We start from the raw sequence: 23520 nt of genomic DNA, 5'->3' as shown, positions 1-23520 counted from the left end.
ACACACCTACACACTCTAAAGTACTAGATAAAAAGAACAGTAACCATCATAAAAACTGTGGTTGGCATCCAGAGTACTCAATCTACTATTTATGACATATTTTTGTGTTTCCCCACAGATCTGCAGACTGCATGGGCTGGACAAACATGAAATAAAAGACCAAAGTGAGTGAAGGTATAAATCATAACAATACTGTATAGGAACTAGACTATAGACTATAGGTTTGTTGGGGATAATTTTAAAAAAATGCATTTTCACACCACTTTAGACAAAATGTCCTGATTAGAAACAATTTTTTTTCTTTCTTTTTTTGGCCTAATGTTGCGTGCTGGGTTAAATTAAGCTACACTAGCTGCAACTGAAACATTTTCAGAAATTGTTTTGTACGATAAATGACTTGCTGATAACAACATTGTACACCCTGAACAATATTGAATCACCTGTGGGTAAATGTATTTATGTAGCTGTTCACATAAATAATGGTACAATAAATCCAATGAAATTGATTTTTGGGTCCGCACCCAAAATTCAGCACTCAATACAATCATGATTTCAACCTGTTACTATACTATTTATATCAACCTAATTACTGGTATCTTCACAAGTTTCATCTATAATTAGATATTATTGCCCAATATTTGTCTTCGTTCAGCCAAGGAAAATATGAGTGACCTAAGGTGTCTTTGTCAACAAGTCACTAGATGAGTAGTGACAAGTTCTGCTAGTTATTGCTTGTCTGTCTCTGGTTGTAAATCAACTAATCCCCACCATTTACCCACACTATTCTATTGTTAGGACTTTCAGCATGTATGTATATTACCATATAATATATATTCAAACTAGTCAAGGTAATTTGTTCAAGTGGTTGTTATATACAGACACAGACACACAGACACACAGACACAGACATACATACATACATACATACATACATACATACATACATACATACATACATACATACATACATACATACATACATACATCATACATACATACATACATACATACATACATACATACATACATACATACATACATACATACAGACAGACAGACAGACAGACACAGACACACACACACAGACAGACACAGACAGACAGACACAGACACACACACAGACACACACACACACACACACACACACACACACACACACACATACACACACACACACACACACACACACACACACACACACACACACACACACACACACACACACAACTCACTTCTATAACAGCATGGTGTGTGCCATAATGTTCAACTATCAAACTAAGAGTCATCATGGCTAGCAATGCAGTCTCTTCTTTAGCAGTACACAATTGTAATACTGGCTGTAATGCACCATCTTCTATTGCTGTATACACAAGAAAATAAGTTTGAAAATAAACAAATGTAATCTAGCAATGTGATGTTATAGTACTCATTAGTTTGAAGTCATGGTTACATTTCACAAATAACTGTAATTTTCTTTGACAATACTTTTTCCTGTCTTTCTTTAACTTGATTTTATAATCCAAAATTGCAAAGAAAATGAATTCTTCTTGAAAACTTCTCAAAAGCAGTAAATTCTTGAAAACTATTGCTTCTATTCAGACCCTGAAGTGAGAGATACCCGGTAGTTGAGGAGGGGCTTTCACTTTTTGTCATCTGTACGAAAGACTTTGACAGGATGAAAAACATGTCTTCCTGAGAAATATAGTAAGGAACAAGTGTCAAAAATTGTGAAAACAAAAATATGAAATACATCCCTTCAGACTTGGATGTTGGAGAGAGATGTCTGTGCTATAAGGTATGGTAAAAGAATTGTAAAAACAAAAGTACACATATATTCTGTTATTAACATAGAGGGCGCTCATACCTTGCATCTTGAGATCAGCTGATTTACAGAATATCATTAGTGAACTTATTGCATTAATGATGGTGTTTTCTTCACTGCCATGGGCTCTTTGTAACAAACTGCCAAAAAAAAATAAGAAAGACAAATGTGATTCTGCACCTATAAAGGAAATTTTGAGTTTGTTGATGTGAAAGGGGTATATAAGAAAATGTCGTTAATAACTTCTTCCTTTGATACAAAATGTTATCATCATGAGATCAAACAACCTTTCATTACTGGGATCTACCAAACAACGCATGTACCTGGAGGGTATTGCATGTGCTACTCAGGGGAGTGGTTGTCACCTGACTGTACCCTGGGTTTACCAGTAAAATCCCTCTCTGTCATTGATAATGTTGAGTCTTTGTTCTATAAAATCACTCATAATCAAAGAGGTCAACATGTCTTGCCATCATTTCATGATGACAATGTTATTTCAAATGTAATAAAAACAAAGCAAGACTAAGTGTAACAACCTAGGTGGCATCATCTCACGCAATGCATCTTGGAACCAGAAAATCTACCATCACCATAAATATCAGATGAAGTGTACATTGCCCATTAAAAATAAATGAGAAAAAAGAGGCATATTGTCCTGGTTGCAAAAAATTTTCAAGATGCTCTAGAAATTTGGCAATCTAGCCGGATGAAAATCATACTTACAAAAAAAAATTTAAAAACAAATTCCTGAAAGGGTAGCCGGCAAGAAATTTGAAGTAGCCATCCATTTATCTACATATCTGCTCTTCATATTGGGGGCAGATTATCCAACCATTCGATTCTCGCATGTAAATGTCCATATTAGGGAAATACACATATGATAGCCCCAGCTAGGGGACTCTAAAATACACTCACCTACAGACAGCTTTGATAGCCCCAGCTAGGGGACTCTAAAATACACTCACCTACAGACAGCTTTGATAGCCCCAGCTAGGGGACTCTAAAATACACTCACCTACAGACTGCTTTGATAGCCCCAGCTTGTGCTAGTACAGAATGTAGTGCTGTATGTGTGGTAAATGTATGTATGGCACCAGCACAGGCCTTCCTGATTTCAGTATGGTCAGCTCTGGCTAAATACACCAATGCATGAAGGCCCCCTAGTTGTAGTATCTTGATCAGCTGTGATGTGTCTTGAATCTCATTGTACAGGCCTGTGGCTGATTCTAACTGGAATGACTAGACAGGCAAAATATATGATAGCAGAGTTATCATGCCAATGTACAGGTTTGCAGCTGATTGTAGCTTGCATTACGAGACTGTCAAATTCTACAGTGACAAAGTTCACACACCGCTTTAGAGGCCTATGACTTGACAAACTGTCAAAGGACGTCAAGTTCGAAAAATTGCACAGATTTATTTTACCCATCAACTGTTGACTTGTGGTGACCATTTGTCAAAGCAAAACAGTACATACCCATTACAAGTTTATGTGGAAAGTGGAAAGGGCAATGAACCCAAATTCATATGTTGTAACTTAAGGAATGACAATTTTAAGGAAACATTTTGCCATCAGTGGCAACTATGATATATTGTGTTAATAATTACCGAGTACTAAACACATACACATAACTATATAGGTATGAGGAAACTAATTAACCTGCACTAGCTATAACTGAGTTATTATTTTTTACAGAAGACAACCAAGAATATATTTACTGAAAATTCTGAAAAAGAAATTGTATATGTCAATTCGAAGTTTATTTCATCTAGTAAGTAGTATAGTAATAAGTTGAAATCATGATTGACTGGGATGCTGATTTTTGGGTGCGGACCAACAAATCAAGATATGTTCCACCATATAATGTGTACTGCAACACAAATATGTTTACCCGCAGTATATTCAATACTGTGCAGGATGTATATTATTTTGAGTAAGTCCTTATATCTATTGAAACAGTTTCAAAAACATGTTGCAGTTCCTGCTAGTGCAGCTTTAAAATTTGACCATTCCAAATATATTATTAAAACTTACGACATGGGGTGATCGTGACTTGGTGATCAATTCTGTAACCGGACGACAATCTTCACATACTCGTTCTGGTTCTCCATACCCAAATTGAGGTAATGGAACTTTTTCTTTACAGCATTTATTGCATATAACTCTGCCACAAACTCGACAGTGGTGTTTTCGACGAAGTTGATTGAATTTATTAGCACACACATTACAGGCTATAGCCTCATAGTCTTCCATCCACCTTGGAGATAAAAAAAATATCTGATAACATGCGAGTCTTTTTTTATATTTAGCAATGGGCAAGGATAAAGAACCGTGGACTAGCCATACACTGTACATATATTTATAATAAACCTAGGGAGTAGAGTAAGGGTTAGTTTCAAGATCTACAGTGTACCAGTAGGGTAAAAAATTTAGATCCCTCAGGGATGATCCCACCATATTGCACTAGTTCAATAAATGAACTTTATTCATTTAGAGCAAAACCCCTCCCCTTAAACGAACATTCCCGTGTGCGACATCAACACATTTATATACGATGTAAACCATTATGAAAATAGCAGAGGTCAATACAATGTAAAAAGATGATAGTAAACACATTAAAATACTACTGGAAACTCAGCACTGTATCTCACATTTGAAGTAAATTTTAATCAACTTACGAACATCTCAGTTGTAAATACAGAACCTGTTGTCATTGAAGGTGTGAACATTTTCAAAATTTGGTGGAAGTGGAAAAAATGAAGTTCAGCAATCACAATTATGCCAGACCCCCTTTCTCCCTAAATGAACAAAGTTCGTTTATTGAGGTTGTGTGACATTGTGCAATCGTCCGTAACTTTAACATGATTTGAGCAGTGACAATAGTAATGGTCTGTTTACATCACGATCTGTGGTTTTGCTTTGCTATCTCACCATCTGCTTGTAATGCTAGCAACTGCAACCAATTATTAACTGTAGTTTAAAAATTGCACACTGAACTGATTTGTTTTAAAAAATGCACTCAAACTGAATCCATTTGCAATGGAGAGTGATAATTATGTACTGCAATGGGGTGTGATAATGTACATCAGCCTAACTGACTATATTCAAATGAAGTCAATATGTAAATGTGCACTCATTGAGATGACAATAACAAATTTACACACAGCAATTATGCAAATTATGGTAATCTCCATGCAAATTATGTAAATATGAATAGGAAATTACTACATTATCTATTAGCCTACCTGTACACTTGAAGGACTTCACTACTAGTACATTATTTACGCTATCCTGACATTTTGATTTTTTGAATTTTAGTGCCTCCTTCCAAATCTACTCTGATTTTTCAGTTGCACTGGTGTCGAATGGCATTCTGCCATAGAGTGTGAGTGGTCAAATACAGAATTAGACATATTTAAATTGCGCAATCAGTATATGTAAATGTGACCCATCGAACCACGTACATCAAATTTCATTCAAATTACGCTAATGTTTTGCATAATTATGTGAGTGGTGGGGCATGGGTTAATTCCAGTGTAACTGAAGAGTAGACTTGGCAGGATGAAGAAACCAAAATGTCAGTTAATAGGATAGTGGAAATAGTGAAGCAGTATTAGTCTTTCAAGTCTACAGTTAGGCTAATCACTTATAAGTCTTCACTGCACTTTACTTGCCTCATGATTATAATTCAGATAGCAATTTAGGCAAAAAAAAATTATTGTGTGTTTCCGATAACATGGCCTCAGAAAGTTGGGTAGGTGGGGATTTTATTCTATTTTTCAATTGTTTTTTTATTTTTGAAAACTACTGCTTCAATCCAAAACCAAATGAAATATCGGTCAGAATACCCCTTCTGTGATTGAATATATATCATATGTACAGCCATCACTGGGGAAAGAAAACGTATGCATGAAGGTAAAGAAGACAAAGATTTTTTTTAGGATCAGCAGCTTAAACTAGGGTCAGTTGGGTGATCGGGAACACATTTTGCCTTAGTAATGATAGACATGATAGTCTAGTGGCATTTTTAGTCATATGTATCATACTATCAATACAGATAAATACAATGACAAATTCACTGAATGTTTCATGAAGCTATATATTCAATGCTATCTCCATGATTTGCTATAACTTCTTTTCTAGTTTTTTGGACAGTCCTGCTTGCAGACGAAGTGTATACAGGACTCGATGGACAGACTCAATGATCCCGGAAATAGAATCCTGAAACACTCTGTTTGCAAACAGGACTACGTGTACTTTACATTGAAATCACAGTCACTTGTGGGCTAAAGGTAGACTCAAGCACAAAACATTCGTGTTATTAGATATTTGGGAATATTCTGATACCGGTCACAGTTTATATTAACACAAGTGACTGTGAATTAAATGAACTATACTGTATAAAACACACACAGTACACATCCACAGCTCTCTCAACAACTCACCTCGATCGCACTAAAATAAAGGGTATATCCGAAAACACATTATTTTGGCCTTCAGTTTGAGCAGGATAAAACTCTTTCCCTTCTATCTTGATTTTAACACCCAGGTTCGTCATTTTTGGACAAAGTACACAAAGTTTTGCAACTTCTTCCAAACTAGTAGGCGTTCCTCGGTCGAGTAGGAGCCATGTTTTTATACGATAAGGTCAAAGGTCGGCAAGTTTTATGCTGTTGTGTGGGGGCGCTAGGCATGAAAGAGAACAAAGGATAAGCGGGGAGAGAAGCCGTGAAAGTATTAAAATGGGAAGGGGACCCGGGGGAGGGGGGGGGGCGTTCTCATTATTCGTGATCGGCATTTTTTTATTTCCCCCTTATTCGTGATATAGCCAAATTATTTCCGTGATTAATGAGTAAGTATCTTCCTTGAGCTGGGACTTACTGGGAACAATTTGTCGTGATCATGAAATGCAAGTAACATGTCTAAGCCTCTTAAAAGTTTTATTTCTCGTCATTCTAAGTTTAGGGAGCCTAGCCTTCAGGGAGCTGGGAATTCAAGGGGGTCACTTTTTAGAAATCGGTTCTAAGGGGAGGTCCATATTTTAGAAAATGGAACAAAGGAGGGTTACATAGCTATTTTACTGGCTACTTGAAACTAGCTACATCGTTTTGTCAAGTAGGTAAATAGTGTGATTTCATATCATGACCTAGATCTTAGATCCATATAAATCTTTCATTTATTTGTACGAGACTATTTATATACAAAACTGATCAATGTAAGGGTCGCTATGCTGCATACCTTTGACGGTTTGTTTATACCCCTAGACAACCACAATGTCGAGGTTGTTTGGGTTTCTGTTTTCGTTGTTATCGTTGCCATCGCTTACGAGTGTACTACTACTACTACTACTACTACTACTACTACTAGAAATGACAAACAAAGATAGGTAAACTGAGTCGTTTCTAAGGAGGTGTTTGAATAAAAAACTTGGCGACACAGTCACCTGTGAGCTAATATTCTATTCTGGGATGATAATATATATTCTAGGATGATAATATTCTATTCTAGGATGATAATATTCTATTCTAGGATGATAATATTCTATTCTAGGATGATCATAATACAAAATAATAACTATACTATAATACTATTTTCTGGAGCAATCACCGGCGACGGTATTTTTTGGATAAGTTCGTATAATACCTAATAATGCCATTTTGTATTATGATCATCCTAATATATAATAGTATCAGCCTGGGGTAGAATATTAGCTCACAAGTGTTTTATTGAGCCCAACGTTTCGAACCCAAGGAGATATCAGGTTAAACCATGGGACAATCGTCCCCACATGTACAGCTTCAACTATATTCAGTGGAGTTGCGTACTTTCAAAGGACAAACATTCATTTTCAGTGAGAATTTGGGAATTTGAATACCACATGTCATTACGATACTTGTATTGCAATGTATATATGTTGCAGAAGTTGGTGGGAACTGTAGGTTATATGCACTCACTGTCTCGGATTTTTTCACCGTTTTAAAATGGTAATCGTTGAATAACAAAACTGTCCGACAACAGAGACAGAGATCGTGTTAGTGTACTTTAAGAGTTATTGCTACTGGCAACTTTACAGGGCAGCAAACTCTCATTGCATGCATGATATTAAAGTACCCCATAGCGAAACGTTAGGGGTGAACCATTTGATATCCCGGGGGCTTGGAAGATTGGGGGGTAAAGAGGGGTAAAGATGTCGAATGGAGTTGCTTGTCTCTGTTTCTTTCATAATTTTTTTACTTACTTCATGTAAGAGCTCAAACATAATTATACATAACATTTTACATATACATGTATTACCTGGCTACAACACTTAACGAACATACCATGTACATGTTTGGCTGTTTCACAATCAGTGCTTCACTTATCTTACACTTTGGGCCAAAAGTGAACTTGAAGGTTTTATAACGGTAATCTTCATATATAGTTTATAAAAGAATTCAATTGTTCTAGTCTCTTCAGTATTTCAGGGGAGACATTTTTTTGTACAACAAAAAGTAAATCGTCGAACCCATCCCCACTCCAAACCAAAGAAACTGACCAGTTGTTACTTATACCGTACGATACAACGTGTTATGCATCGTATAAGCCACCACTTCGCAGCGAAGTAATGAGTTGGTCTTGAAGGGTTGTAGTTTGTAAAAAATATAAAATGTAGAACTTGTGTATTCGATAAATGCGCTGTTATAGTCCATCGATATCATCGTAAACCACAGCCTCTTTTACGACACCGTCCAAGACGCACTGTCAATATCTTGGACGTTATTTCATAGAGTCGCGGAAGAAATAACAGCTCTGTTGGTTTGCGAGAATGTGTTAGTCTGCCTATGTACGTCACGAAAATATGTACGTCACGAACATTATGTTGACGTGTATAAAGACAAGTAATCAAGTAAACTCTTACGGTACAAATTAAACATTTCTAACATTAAAGGTGATGAAATCCGGATCCTTTATCTACGCAAATTGGTCCCGGCCCCACTGACTCATACATACTTGAAGTACTGGACGAACGTGAGAAACGTAATAAAAGCACGAAATAGTCGTTAGTACGGAAGCACGAAATCCCAGGAATTAATCACATCACATAAAATATAGGGGCTTGTGATTGGGACTATGGTCTTAATATTTAGATATCCGTTTGGCGTCTTACGATTTGCTCAGAGACGAACATTAATCATGCAAATGTAAATACATAGTACATGTGACACAGTTTTAGTTGAGATATCCGTTTGGCGTTTAATACTGTCTGTGACAGTATGTGTCGTTTGGTGGTCATAAATACCACGTTGTGACACGACTAATACATTGCTAGGCGTCCACTTCAGCTTATGTTTTACGTAGCCGAAGTTTTGTATCGCTTAAATCACCTTCACTGTGCTTGGAAATTACATGTATTAATATATACATGTAAAAGGCAAACGATTAATAAATGTGTAACATGTTTGTACGTACTAAATACCAACCATTTTAAACATTTGGTTAGCTTTTTGCAAGTATTGAGATACAAACACAGATTTGGTCTAATGATTTTTCACGTTGATTTTTACAGTATCACTCTTTACGAAAGTCATTGACACCGATACTTAGTGACAAAATTGTATCCCCGAAAGTAGTTCATGTTTTCCATTTGCAATTTAGACAACATGCAATTCACCATCAACCACTTAAAGTTGACTCGAGCAGACAGTGAACACTTTGATGGAACTTATTATAATCAGTGATAGACATAGTGAAACTATGTACTAAAGGTCAGGAGTTATTGAGAAGTGAAAGAGTGGGTAGTCACTTTCGTTACAAGTAATTTTAGTTACTTTTGTCCATGTGCGCCCCCACTCCCCGACTCATAAAGCATGATATTTTTTGGGAGTCCCTAAATTTTCTTGAGGAAAATCCATTACCCTACGCCCCCACCCTCATACATCCCGTGAGCCACTCTGTAAATTAAAATTAACACTCCATTACATTGGATTTGAATTAGGCAGGCCATAGATCTAGAAATGCACAATTCAGAGTCATGACGATTTCAGAGTGAATGTGTGAGCTTATAAGTTAAATCAAAACTCTACACTATGGAGAAAAAATATCGTCGGATACAAGATTGATTCGCTTGTATTCTTTATTAACACCTGTATTAACCGGGGCGGGAAGGGGGGGGGGGGTAAAAGGATACTAGGAGTTGAGATAAAATGTCTGGGATCCAACAAACTTATAAACATAATTAAAGTACCTGACGTTTTGGGCGTATAACTGTTTTTATATGACCATTGTAATGCCTGGAGATGATCCGGAAACGATGTGCTGTACATTCAGAGGGTACGTATAGTAGAAGTCTATAACTTCCGAGTTTCCTTTGTTATAACCCATAGCTCAGATCACAATATTGAATGTATACAGAAGGAAGTAGCATACATGACAAGTCATCGACTTGTATTATCTGAACCAGTGTCCGCTTTCGTGTAGGGTCTAGACCACTAAAAAGTGGTCTGAGGGTCTATTTAGCCTAGTTCACATCGTGGCGGCCTTCGACTAACACATGCAGTAATAACACGGGTGAACGAACAAAGTACTGTGTATCATGCAGTGAATTACTTTATACCGAGAACATTCAAAGGTATACATACATATTAAAACAAAATACACCGCACTATTACCTTATGTTGCAGGGGTGATATGGCTCAGTGTCACGAACGCGGGCTATATTGACCAGAAACAAAATAATGTACAAGTGCGTATAGGCTGCCGATACAGTAAATGTTTTAAACCACGCGTGGAAGTGTCCCCACGATACTTCCATGTTTTAAACTCTTGCAGAGAAGTCCACGTTTAACTTGTACAATTGTTTCTAGCGTGGAGTGAAACTTCCGTAACAGTTGAATGCCGTTCAACCCGATACAAATGACCAAGTTACATGTATCTTTTCCTGTGGGTGCGTACATTTTTTTGGCCCACCTCAGGCAATGATAGGGTGTCTCCCTTCCATCGCCTGTGCCTTATGGTTTGTTGTTACAAAGACAAACCGAAAACATATCTGTTGCTGACGAAGAAGCACGACGCGAAACGGAAGTTCCTTTGTGGAGGTGTTTGAAAGGCTAGACACCGACCTTAACAATTGATGACGTCAGATGCGTAGACACGCACGATTCACGTATCTCAGTTGTCATGACCGACACAAGAAAGTTGTATTGTTTTCTACTATTGTTAGTTGCTTAGCAAAGTGAAAATCAAAATATAAAGGTCATTCCGATTCTACACAAACTAAATTAAGAAACTATGAGGTGAGAATGTCTCAAAAGAGAAGGGGGAGTCCCAAATTTACATCCATATTTTGTGTTTTGTAAACAAATATTCTAGTCCCGTTTAATTTTAGCTTACCAAATGAGATATATTTAGAAATTCGAAGATGTTAAATAGGAGAAACTTTCATGGTACAAACCAAAAACTCTCAAGATCTCGACAAGTCAAGTTTGAAGAGCGAAGAAGTGACAACAAGTTCCACAATTCACTGTATATTCAGTTTGAAACATTGGATCTGATACTGCTTCAAGATGTTTGGAAGATTCTTCGAAGGAATTAGCATGGTGAGTTTTTCAAATATTCCGTGAAAACTCAGATAGATTGTTTTTTCAGAAATTTAAACTTGATAGTCATAATCATTACATTTTAAACAATGTCGGCAACTTAAAAAGGAAAGTCTGCCAAAAGCCATTTCTACTAGGGTTGGATATAACTGAAAACCAAGAACTTGAGTTTGAGTTTAGTACAAGTCGACTTTTTTTTATTTTGTTCTTTGATGTTAACTTTTTAAAGCAAAGATAATTCAAAAACGATCTGGTGAGTAAAAGTACATTTCGGAGAATGATGTAAAATGATTCGGCAATTTAACAATTCTTACAACTTTTACAAGTTTTTCGCTGCTGCCACAATAAGCGTACACGTGTATGTTTAGAGCTTCTGGAATGAGGATACTGGTTTGCGATTATGTATATGAATTTGAGTCAAAATCAAAACATTGAGCAGACAATTACATATTTTGTAAGTGGGGTATATCTTGAGATCTGACTACGTCGTTGAATTGGAACATTATTAAATATCTTCTTTACTGTTAGCATTAGGCCAAATAAAAAAAATAATTATGTTTCCAATAACTCGACTGACTCTAGTTTAAGCCGCCGACTATAAACATACAAGATAAGAGAATTTACTTCTATTTCGATTTTTACTGTAGATTTTCTTGTCAAAGAATCTTTTTAAAAAAAAACATTCCAGAGACAAAGGATGTCATTTCAGCCTATAACAGTACAGTCTGTATATTGTGTTTGTCTACTTCTGAATCATAGAATTGTCTTCATTTACACCTCATCAACTGTTATGGCAGTATTGTGACCAAGGCAACGAGTATCTTGTCTTTGGGTCGAAGAAATTAAAAAAATGCTATGTTAAAGTCATGTTATCGGAAACAAAACCCTTTTTTGTTGCTTTATTTAATATGCTCGAAAATAATATGACATTTATTGATTTCCTAGAGCCATAGATCTTTGATAGAATGATCAATGTCTTCTATTGTCTGTGAAAATGGTAACTTTAACCTTTAACCTTTGTCATATTTTGTACTGATATTCACAATGTATAATTGGTGCCTATGTTCTTGTTTGTAATCTAGGTTGCTTTCACCGTTTATGTGTTGTTAATATGTGGTAGTCATGGTAATCCTGTAAAAAGGGATGCTTGTAGCCACCCGAGCGAAGATGACCTGAACACCATGTTGACCCATTTCACGCCGAACGCCTTGTCATTTGCCACGACCCCTGGTGCCTTCAGTCTACCTGCATCGACGTCATGTCCACTGCAATACAACCAGGGAGCACCGGTAGAGCTGAGATCTACATGTCCGTTTTACAGAGTTGAAAACACGGATCCCGAACGATACCCACCAACTATGGTCGAAGCTGAGTGTTACAGTTGTCCCAACTGTATCACGGATATGGCGAGAAATGAAGATTTTCATCCCCTCTGGAGCTGTGAGAAGTTGATGACAAAGGTCACCATACTACGCAACACTGGTGTATGTATCAACGGAGTTTATCAGTACATAGTCGAGCGAATCAATGTATCTACGGGATGTACTTGTGCTAGAGAAAGAGTTTAGCTAATTTGACATCCCTTGCTTTTACTAACAGAAGTTATGGATAGGAGTCATTCAATCGTGACAGACGAAATCCAACACATCGTAATTTAGTGAAGTACTTTAGTTAACTTAATACTTCAATATTTGCTTTAAGCCATTCCCATTTTTAAGAAAACTTACCCTGTAACGATGCACCACAGAAATAGCATTTTTTTTATTTCCCGGTCAAAAAGTAGAAGTCATCGACTTCTACTTGCTGTTCAAGTTTGTGTCACGTGCAATGAAAATAACAACAAAACATACTTTTGAAGCAAATGAGCACAAACACTGCTTGAATCTTCAACTTGTTCCCCACAAGCAAGGACTTCTTCAAGAAGTTTGCTTCGAATTTTAACAGAATGGTAAAAGCTTGTTCTCTTATTTAGAGTGAAAAAAGTCCAATAGTGAACGAATATTTACACCAAATGTTAGAATGCAACAGAGAAATGTTGATACCAGTGAAAGTAGACATACTTTCAAATATCCCTGGTAGCAATATTCACATTTTCCATGAAAAGTTACCTTTGCCGTGCAGAGAATTTGTTTCTTTTACCCGTGCAAGTTATGCGCTAACGTTTATGATCCGCTGTGAAAATCCCATAATAGTAAATACCGACATCGTTATTCACCGTTGAGGGCGATTTTCACAATGGGTCGAAGAGTATGACACGTTTTAAGTGTCACCATTGTTGTATGTTTGTTTGTTGTTATTATTCTTATATTATTATAGGGGTTTTAAGGTTGAAGGATATGATGACGCAATATGTATCAATAGATATGTATTCGTTTGAACCTTAGACTAACAATCCTAAGTTGTCAAAAATGAAAACTTTTCTGTGTGACTAGTTTACCTTACTTACTATGTAATACATTTTCAGATATATTAACTAACACACACGTATTTCAAATGAACCAAACAGTTCTACATATATATACCAGTTTATATAAACACGTCTACTGGTATAACTCTGTCAAATCACTTGTTTTAAATACATTAAAATATGACTACTAAAATTTCAAATGGCTTTGTGTTCGTATTGCAATTGTGTGTGTGTGTGTGTGTGTGTGTGTGTGTGTGTGTGTGTGTGTGTGTGAGAGAGAGAGAGAGAGAGGGAGAGAGAGGGAGAGAGAGAGAGAGAGAGGGGAGGTAGGCAGACAGTCCGACAGCTTAAACAGTCAAGAGACAGTCAGAGGCACACTGACAGACAGACAGACAGACAGACAGACAGACAGACAGACAGACAGACAGACAGGGGACATGGAGGGGTACCCGGTGGATAGACAGACAGATGTATGGATGAATGGATAGATGGACAGACAGACATTCAGAGATATACAAGAAGAGGGATACTTTGCACGTGTTATCCGGTAAACAGTAACGCGCATGGTGAAGCAAAGATGATAGATGTTCTTTGTTTCGACACTGTTGTATCATTTCAAGTACCCCCCCCCCCTCTCCCCCCTCCCCATCACTTACTAAATCTTATTAGCAATTCATGGTCAGAAAATGTAAATAAGAGAATTCTAATTTTAAACGGAGGAAGGCTTTGCGAAACCGTGTACGTACGCGTTGTAGACTACATTGCCATGCATTCAATTCCTCAACACTATCAGCCTACCTCGCTCCATCTATTCTAGCTGTCATCAACCAAACTCTCTAACCAACTTATCATCTAGAAGCCCTCCCCTTCTCCTCTTTCTTTCTCTGTTTTTCTCAGTCTCTGTCTCTATCGCTCTTGCTTTCTCACTCTCTCGTTTACTCTCTCTCGCTTTCTCCATCTCTCTCTCCATCTCTCTCTCGCTCTCTCCATCTCTCTCTCCCTCTCTCTCTCTCGCTCTCGTGTTTCTGTTTTTGATAACAGAAGGTAGCATGTACTATTAACAATCTTCAAATACGAACGCAAAACGTGTCAGATTAAGTATCGTGAGTTTTATTTTGAAACCTACATTGAATAAAAAACATTAGAACGCAAGAAATGTCTATTGAATTTCTTATAGCCGCTTATATTAACAGTTACTTTCAAAATCTAAATTAAAGCGCCAACTATCCAATTTTATACACAAAGGTGACAATTAAAAAAACGCGTTACCCCCCCCCCCATACGTCAACTAACAACATTATGAGGTATCATGGGTATCCAAGCAACTATAGTTTCTAAATCTTCAACGCTACCCATTCATTTCTGTTATCGATACAATCGGATTTTCACAATGGATCATATAATTGAGTACAAAACTTGCACGAGAGAACGAAAAAAAAAAATAATTCAACACAGAAAAACATGTTCATGCAAACTGACGATAGCCTTGTCGATAGAAGGCTTAACTTTGCATTGCAAAGATAATTAATTGTCCGTGGAGAAATCCATGCTGTACATTTTGCTGCCATGGCAACTGTGAATCTGATTGAAATGTATCTGTTATAATTAATCATATTTCTATAAATTATTTTGTCATTACGATTTTTCTTACAAGTTTAAATATCGATTGAGTTACAATACTCATACACGATAGTGACGTCACCAAAACGTAACTTACATAGCTAAATCTCGTGAGATTACATCACATTCTTCAAATTGACAGTGTCACTAGCACTGATGCAGACTTGGGTATATAAGAGTATAAGTTCTATTACTTTTTGGCACAAATAGTTTTTTCAATACACTACAAACAGTTCATTGATGTGACCATAGACTATTAAGCGAGACTAGAGGAAGGAATGAAAACATGAATATTAAGTCCTTAAAACTACTTGTACGCATAAAGTGAAATAACTTCAGTCAAAATGCCGCAACTTTAAGTTTCTCATAAATTTAAGCGAACATTTTGAAATTCTCAAAGTCTCTCAAAGTCTCAAAAGCGGTCCATCGTCTAGACTTAATAAGTTCACATGTCCGATATATTGGTCCCTAAAGTTTAACGATTAATTTATAGATTGTATGCTTCCCTAGCACAAACACATGCTACCTGCATATCGTAGTCGTCAACTTCATAGTCATAAAATCCATTTACGTCACAGGATCCTGTCTTACGTAATACTTTCATTGTTTGTCTCACTACTTCACATCGGTAGTAGGGATGGAAACCACCACTTGCTGAATCGATGCACCTATCACATTCGTAGCATTCGGTTTCTACAATTGTTGGTGGGTAACGGTCGTAGTCTGTGCGTGACTCGTGGTAGTATGGGCAGGTTGAACGAATTTCATACGAAGCACCAATTTCATATGGGTATTGGACTCCTGGACAAGTGGTTGGGTTGGGACGACTGTAGGCGCCTTCGGTGGTTGCAAAGGACAAGACGTTGGGAGTGTTACTACTTAACATTGAACGTAGAACATCATCACTTGGGTTTTGACAGACTTGTCTTTTCACTGGATTAGCACTGCCAACATCGATGGTAAACACATAGAAGAATACAGAAACCTGAAAATACGGATATCATGAGGGTAAACTCAATAAACTTGTAACCACATGATGACGTCATATTACGTTATAGAGATAACGGTAAACAAAGGGTATCGAATTTTACTTCAGTTCCAGCATGAATTTTAGAACGAGTGTCACAGAGTTCAGTTTGTACCAGGTTGGCAAATCATAGCACTTAATGATTTCAAAACAGTGATGGCAGTAATCGCTCACGGTTCAAGAAATTCATTACAAAATCAATACTAGACTTTTGTATAGGTGAAACATTACACTGTTGATCAGGTAAGGAAGGATGTTAGTTCTCTGTTCCACCTGTTTTCAGCTAACATTGAGTTTCTATTATAGTATCTAAAGCTTATCACAAGACTTGATGGTTTATATAACTTGGGGGGGGGGGGTTCTCTGTTAAGTTATGGCATAACCTAGCTGCAATAATTGTAGCTTTGTTTTTATTTACAGTACTTTTTATTCTTTTTCATATTTTATTTTGTGTCACTGAACATTTTTTTTGTTTTACTTTTTATTTTCTTACAGGGTTTGCCAAAAAAACTAGTGGAGGACCGAGATCGAAGAAGCGAAACCGTTGCTAAGCATAACCAGTCGTTCTTCTAGGTTAACTCTAAAAGACTTACGGTCTTAAAAAGTTTTATATGTAGCATTTACCATCAAAAGAAATCTGGGGTTTTTTGTGTTGTTTTTTTAAAACACTAACTCGGAATGGGATGTATTTCTTTCACACATGGTAAAATTTGTTTCACGGATTACGCTAGCTTTGAATCCAAATAATCACAATATTTGGTATGATTAATTGCCTTTCTCGAACTACTAATTATTATCATGTTTGAAGTATAGCCAAATAAACCAGAATCTCATTTTATTGTTTGTATTTGTGAACGTAAGCCACAATTAATCATCTTTTAAAACCAATACTAGATTTGAAATGTAGGATGATTATTTTCAAATTAATTTCTGGGAACTTAAAGAACTTGAAAGAGAACGGCATAATTGTATTTCAACTCACCAAAACGTTTCTCCAAATGTTTTCTATCTTCAACATCTTCTGTAAAGGTATCAAAGTGACCAGTGATCGGAGTGACTTGAAGCTGAATTGTTATTGGTCAACAGTGCTGCTGAGATCTGGTTTGAATTATTCGTTACACCTGTACCCCGTTTTATACTTTCTCTTAATTTCATTTAAAGAAGATTTACTCATCGCAAAGTTTTCGAAAACTGTTAGACTAACAGGTAATTTTCATTTCCTAGCAACTTTGGTATTTCTTTCTTGATGACTTCCCTGTAGGTTAATAAACGGGTAATCACTCTTCGAATTATATTACCCCAATGACCGCAAAGTAGTTGACAGAAAAGTATATTAAATTTCAATTAGGGAAGTTATTAATCACATTGTCACTTTGTCACACAGTCGTGCAAGACATTTGACGTGTATACTCGTACCCTTACATGTATGTACTATTAATGGGTGTATGAGAACATCTGGGCTCTATTTTGCATTTCAAAATGACTTTGGAAACTTCATGTATTGTACTGTTAGTTAATCTCACGACCAATAGCTCGGGGCCGGGACTGGCTTAACGCTTAACATTTCAAACCCCCATTTCAATTCCGCGTGTTCAGTTCTACAAAAGATACCGTACGAGGGTTCGTGTTGCACATTATATAGAATTTATTTTCTGCTTTAAAACCATTTACTCTGAAGTCTCGGTGCCAAGTAATTAAAATAACTTTTTATCCCCCCCCCCCCAATATTTATTTTTAAGGTAAAAGGTTACATACTAGTATTCATTTCCCATGCATTTTATCACATATTTACGTAGGATTATAATCCACCATGAAAAATCCGTCTTTATGATTTGTCGACAATCATGCTATTTTCCCTTTCCCTTACTTTCTGTCATAGTGGTAAGCGCATTATCATGTCTAAAAATCGGCTTTGCTATTTTATGTTAATTCAGTTTATGTACTAATTTATTCATTCTTTTTATTTGTTAATGTGTTCGTTGTGTAGTTACACTATTCCTACATCTCAGGATTTTATTCCATTCAACTTTATTTGTTTACTTGTCTGTGGTCTACAAATCGTATCGAAGTTGAAAACTTGTCGTTATTTGGACGTACGTATATTTTAACCGATGTCTAATTCAGATCTGTTTTCTTTATATACTCCAGTTCCGATTTTAGACAATAATGTGACTGCTACAGGCATTTCGTGGTAAAAGTTACGAAAACAGTAGTTTTAGGGTACTACATGTAATTTGATAAATACAAAAACATTTTCTTTAAAGTGAAATTTTGAGACTTTTCTTCCCCAAATCTGCATATAATTTACATAAACAAAAAAAGAACCCTTTTTGAGTGAAAACCTTTTAAGGAAACTTCCATAATGCCTTTTCCAACTGCTGACAAATTCAGATACTTTTTGGAGCAACGTGTCATGGGAAAATTCAACGCAGTGGCCATGTTGAATCCTTTGACAACTTTGTTGAAATTTTCAGTGGTATAATCTCAAACTTCTCTTGGACGACATTTTTTGGATCACTGAATCACCATAAAATAATTATCTGCCAACTTTTACCAAGAAATGCCGACAGGACAATTTTCCAACGACATTTTCTGAAATCGGAACCATACAATATGTAATGTATATGTTCGAAAGTTGGGAGTCAATAAGTCAAATTGGTGGACCTCTATCGGAAGTGAAAAGCGTCGTCTCAAAATAAACAGTTTATACGGCTACTGTTTCAGTTGAATCAACTTCAAGTCTTGACTCGCTGTACACCCATATACATAGGAACGGACAATTCAGGGGATAACCCAATAGTTCAATACGGTGTATTTCCCTCGTCTGAAGTAAGTAGATCGATACTTGTTGCTATAGGTTACCTCAAATAAAGTTGAAATAAAGACAACAAATTCTCTATATCCGAAGACAGACAAGTTGGTCAACAAATTAAGGAGAGCGGAATCCTGACAATTAGGGTGTGAAATCGGTTAACTAAACAATAAACGCATGAACAAATGAATTATTAAAGTTAACAAACAAACTGATGCACAGCATAGACTGAATTCAACCGGGGAGGGTGGTTCATCATAACGTTCTCACTCTGCAGACAGTATGAAGACTTCACGTTAATAACTGGACACATTCTACAGCTAGACTTTTCATGGGGGGGGGGGGGGGGGGGAATACTGATTTCACACAAATATATGGTAAAATATACATCAGAAATTATGTAGCCTTCCAGTTTTACATAAAATCATTGCAATGTTTTGGGATATAAAGTTAACAATTCAAGACTTCTGAGTAAACGGGGAAAAAAACATGTACACACATGAACTATCGTACCGTGTCATACATATGTAGAACTGAACACGCGGAATTGAAAAGTGGGTATGACATGTTAAGCCAGTCCCGAGCTGTTGGTCGTGAGATTAACGATACATACTACTACTACTACAAGTTTCCAAACTCTAATTAGTTATTAATATATATCTATATATCATTCATAAGTACATGATTTATGATGTTATTTTTCTTACACGACTATGTGGCAATGTGACTAGTATATAGATAAACGCTTCCCCCTAATTGAAATTTAATCTCAAACCACTAATAACAAACTTCTATGTCAACTACTTGCGGTCATCGGGGTAATATAAAAAATACTCCAAAGATTACCCGTTTATTAACCTACAGGGAAGTCGTCAAAAAAGAAATACAAATGGAAATAAAAATTACCTCATTGTCTAGCAGTCTTCGAAAACTTTGCGATGAGTAAATTTTCTTTAAATGAAATTAAGAGAAAGTATAAAACGGGGTACAGGTGTAACGAATAATTCAAACCAGATCTCAGCAGCACTGTTGACCAATAACAATTCAGCTTCAAGTCACTCCGATCACTGGTCACTTTGATACCTTTACAGAAGATGTTGAAGATAGAAAACATTTGGAGAAACGTTTTGGTGAGTTGAAATTGTCAACAACATATCGTTCCCTTTCAACTTCTTTGAATTTCTGACGCTAAAGTTGAAAACCGTCACCGTACAACATTTTGAAATGTAGTCTTCATACAATGTATTAAACTAATCAACCACTTGGTTGCACCTTAAATTTACAATTGAAAACTATAAATGGGAGTTTAGTTTATTTGGCAATATTTGAGTTCAAAAGAGATGGTACGAAGAGAAAAAGCAAATAACCATACCATAGTGATTACTTGGATTCAGTACTACCTCCATTGTTGAAATAAGTTTTCAAAATAGTGATATATATTTATTGCGTTTCTAGGCTACCGGCCTATATGCAAAGTTTTCAAAATAGTGAAAAATAGATCTTCTGTCGTACAGAGAGCAAAAAAAGTGAGAAAAATATATTACACAGTATTTTACTTTCAATGTTCTCATCTCCATAGCTTTGTATATATATTTACATAAATTGAGCAAGATATTTGAATTAGCAGTACTCATTATAATTTTAAACTTATTGTAATACCTCGATGCCGCCCCTGTTCTATAGCCAAAGGCAAAGACGAACATCTGAAACGTGCCAAACCCTGAATAGATTTAAGACTACCATTCAAACATAAATACCTTTCAGGTTCAAATACACTTTTAAAAATGCTGTAAGTATGTAATTTGGGTTTTCCTCTCAACTTAATCTTATTAGGGGCAAAAGTTGATCGCACAAAAATTACAATTGCCATTTCAATGATTTTAATCTGACGCTGATGACCAATTTTATATTTCTAAGATTCGCTCTTATTTCTGAAGTCTTGACTTTCTTTTGGCTTTGAAATGTTGTCCAGATTTAAAAATATTGACGGTTATTTTATTTCCCTTCCCTGTACACTTGACACTAATGACACTTGATGCTAATTTTAGCTGCCTACGTCATGATGCATTTGTCACATGACAGTTGTCAAGGGGTTGATTACTCAAAGGTCGTCAACTTGCTCTCTCACGACAAAATCTTTGTGCAGGTGTTATTTGATCTCAGCCCCAGTAGGTAAATCATGTCTATAAGTATCATTACCCATGATATATCCATTTAAACACGGGATAACTTGAAGTCCAGGATCATTGAAGATTGGTTAATATTTGATATACCATAAATATACACAAAGACCAAGTCATATTTGAGGTACAGTAACTGTAAATCTACTTGTTAGCTGAAAACAGGTGGAACAGAGAACTAAGTAAACTATTGGCCCGTCCAAAAGTATAATGTTTCACCTAAACAAAAGTATAGTAATGGTTCATTTCTTTAATTGTGAACGACTACTGCTATCACTGATTCAGTGGTGTACAGTGGATATATCTATGTACTTGGATTTGCCAACCCGGTGCAAGGATTTGCCAACCTGGTGCAATCTGATGTTTAGGCCATCCCACTCTAAATGTTCAAACAGAACTGAGAATCCTAAAACTTTAGAATACCGAATATCTATTATGTAATTTAATCACCTGATGTCATTGTACACTTTTATCGCGTTTTGACCCTTAACTTCATGATATCCGTATTTTCTTAACCTTTCCAGGTTTCTGTATTCTTCTATATGTTTACCATCGATGTTGGCAGTGCTAACCCAGTGAAAAGACAAGTCTGTCAAAACCCAAGTGATGATGTTCTACGTTCAATGTTAAGTAGTAACACTCCCAACGTCTTGTCCTTTGCAACCACCGAAGGCGCCTACAGTCGTCCCAACCCAACCACTTGTCCAGGAGTCCAATACCCATATGAAATTGGTGCTTCGTATGAAATTCGTTCAACCTGCCCATACTACCACGAGTCACGCACAGACTACGACCGTTACCCACCAACAATTGTAGAAACCGAATGCTACGAATGTGATAGGTGCATCGATTCAGCAAGTGGTGGTTTCCATCCCTACTACCGATGTGAAGTAGTGAGACAAACAATGAAAGTATTACGTAAGACAGGATCCTGTGACGTAGATGGATTTTATGACTATGAAGTTGACGACTACGATATGCAGGTAGCATGTGTTTGTGCTAGGGAAGCATACAATCTATAAATTAATCGTTAAACTTTAGGGACCAATATATCGGACACGTGAACTTATTAAGTCTAGACGATGGACCGCTTTTGAGACTTTGACAGACTTTGAGAATTTCAAAATGTTCGCTTAAATTTATGAGAAACTCAAAGTTGCAGCATTTTGACTGAAGTTATTTCACTTTATGCGTACAAGTAGTTTTTAGGACTTAATATGCATGTTTTTATTCCTTCCTCTCGTCTCGCTTAATAGTCTATGGTCACATCAATGAACTGTTTGTAGTGTATTGAAAAAACTATTTGTGCCAAAAAGTAATAGAACTTATACTCTTATATACCCAAGTCTGCAACAGTGCTAGTGGTACTGTCAATTTGAAGAATGTGATGTAATCTCACGAGATTTAGCTATGTAAGTTACGTTTTGGTGACGTCATTATCGTGTATGAGTATTGTAACTCAATCCATATTTTAACTTGTAAGAAAAATCATATTAATGTCAAAAAGATAAACTGATTATAATTCATGCATTTTTAAATATTATGATTTTGGACCTTTCCCACTGAACACAGAATGAACTTTTGGGACTTTGAGAATTTCAAAACGTTCGCTTAAATTTATGAGAAACATGAGCTCCAAGAAAGAAAGTGTTTTATTTTGATAATTTCGACAGCAATGTTGAAATCGTTTCCCGTATTTATGAGACTTCATAAATTTGATTTGTATATTATGCTCTTTTCTCTTCCTTACTTTCTTTTCTTGTTTTTTTTTTTCAAAATAAACATAAATAGTAATAGTAATTATTGTCATGTCTTATTCAGTTAGTTTTGTTAAGCTGTATGTATGTATGTATGTGTATGTGTGTGTGCGAGTATGTGTGTGTATGTGTGTGAGTATGTGTGTGTGCATGTGTGTGTGTGAGTATGTGTGTGTATGTATGTATGTGTGTGCGTGTTGTATGTGTGCATGTGTGTGCGTGTGTGTGTGTGTGTGCGAGTATATGTGTGTGCATGAGTATGTGTGTGTGTGTGTGAGTTTTTGTTGAGCCCATTCAGTTTGTATTTGTGCACACGAAT

General features: G+C 36.3%; 2 protein-coding genes across 2 annotated transcripts in view; one reads left to right on the top strand and one right to left on the bottom strand.

The window, feature by feature from the left end:
• Nucleotides 1–6449, bottom strand: part of LOC144451938 (uncharacterized) — a 28601-nt gene extending 22152 nt beyond the window's left edge. The window contains exons 1-5 of the mRNA XM_078142857.1: nucleotides 6269–6449; nucleotides 3858–4080; nucleotides 2838–3061; nucleotides 1865–1962; nucleotides 1233–1360 (exon numbers count right to left, since the gene is read on the bottom strand). Of these exons, the coding sequence (XP_077998983.1) occupies nucleotides 1233–1360; nucleotides 1865–1962; nucleotides 2838–3061; nucleotides 3858–4080; nucleotides 6269–6381 (786 nt within the window). The 5' untranslated portion in view covers nucleotides 6382–6449. The remainder of the gene's footprint in view (nucleotides 1–1232; nucleotides 1361–1864; nucleotides 1963–2837; nucleotides 3062–3857; nucleotides 4081–6268) is intronic.
• A 6130-nt stretch (nucleotides 6450–12579) lies between these two features.
• LOC144452435 (interleukin 17-like protein) lies at nucleotides 12580–12966 on the top strand. The gene has a single exon (XM_078143528.1). It carries the CDS (start codon nucleotides 12580–12582, stop codon nucleotides 12964–12966), a length of 387 nt encoding a protein of 128 aa, XP_077999654.1.
• The last annotated feature ends 10554 nt before the right edge of the window (nucleotides 12967–23520 follow it).

This window comes from Glandiceps talaboti, chromosome 22, assembly GCF_964340395.1.
Source record: "Glandiceps talaboti chromosome 22, keGlaTala1.1, whole genome shotgun sequence".
NCBI lineage: Eukaryota > Metazoa > Hemichordata > Enteropneusta > Spengelidae > Glandiceps > Glandiceps talaboti.
The sequence above is the reverse complement of the archived record's forward strand: the minus strand, read 5'-3'. Positions and strand labels throughout refer to the sequence as shown.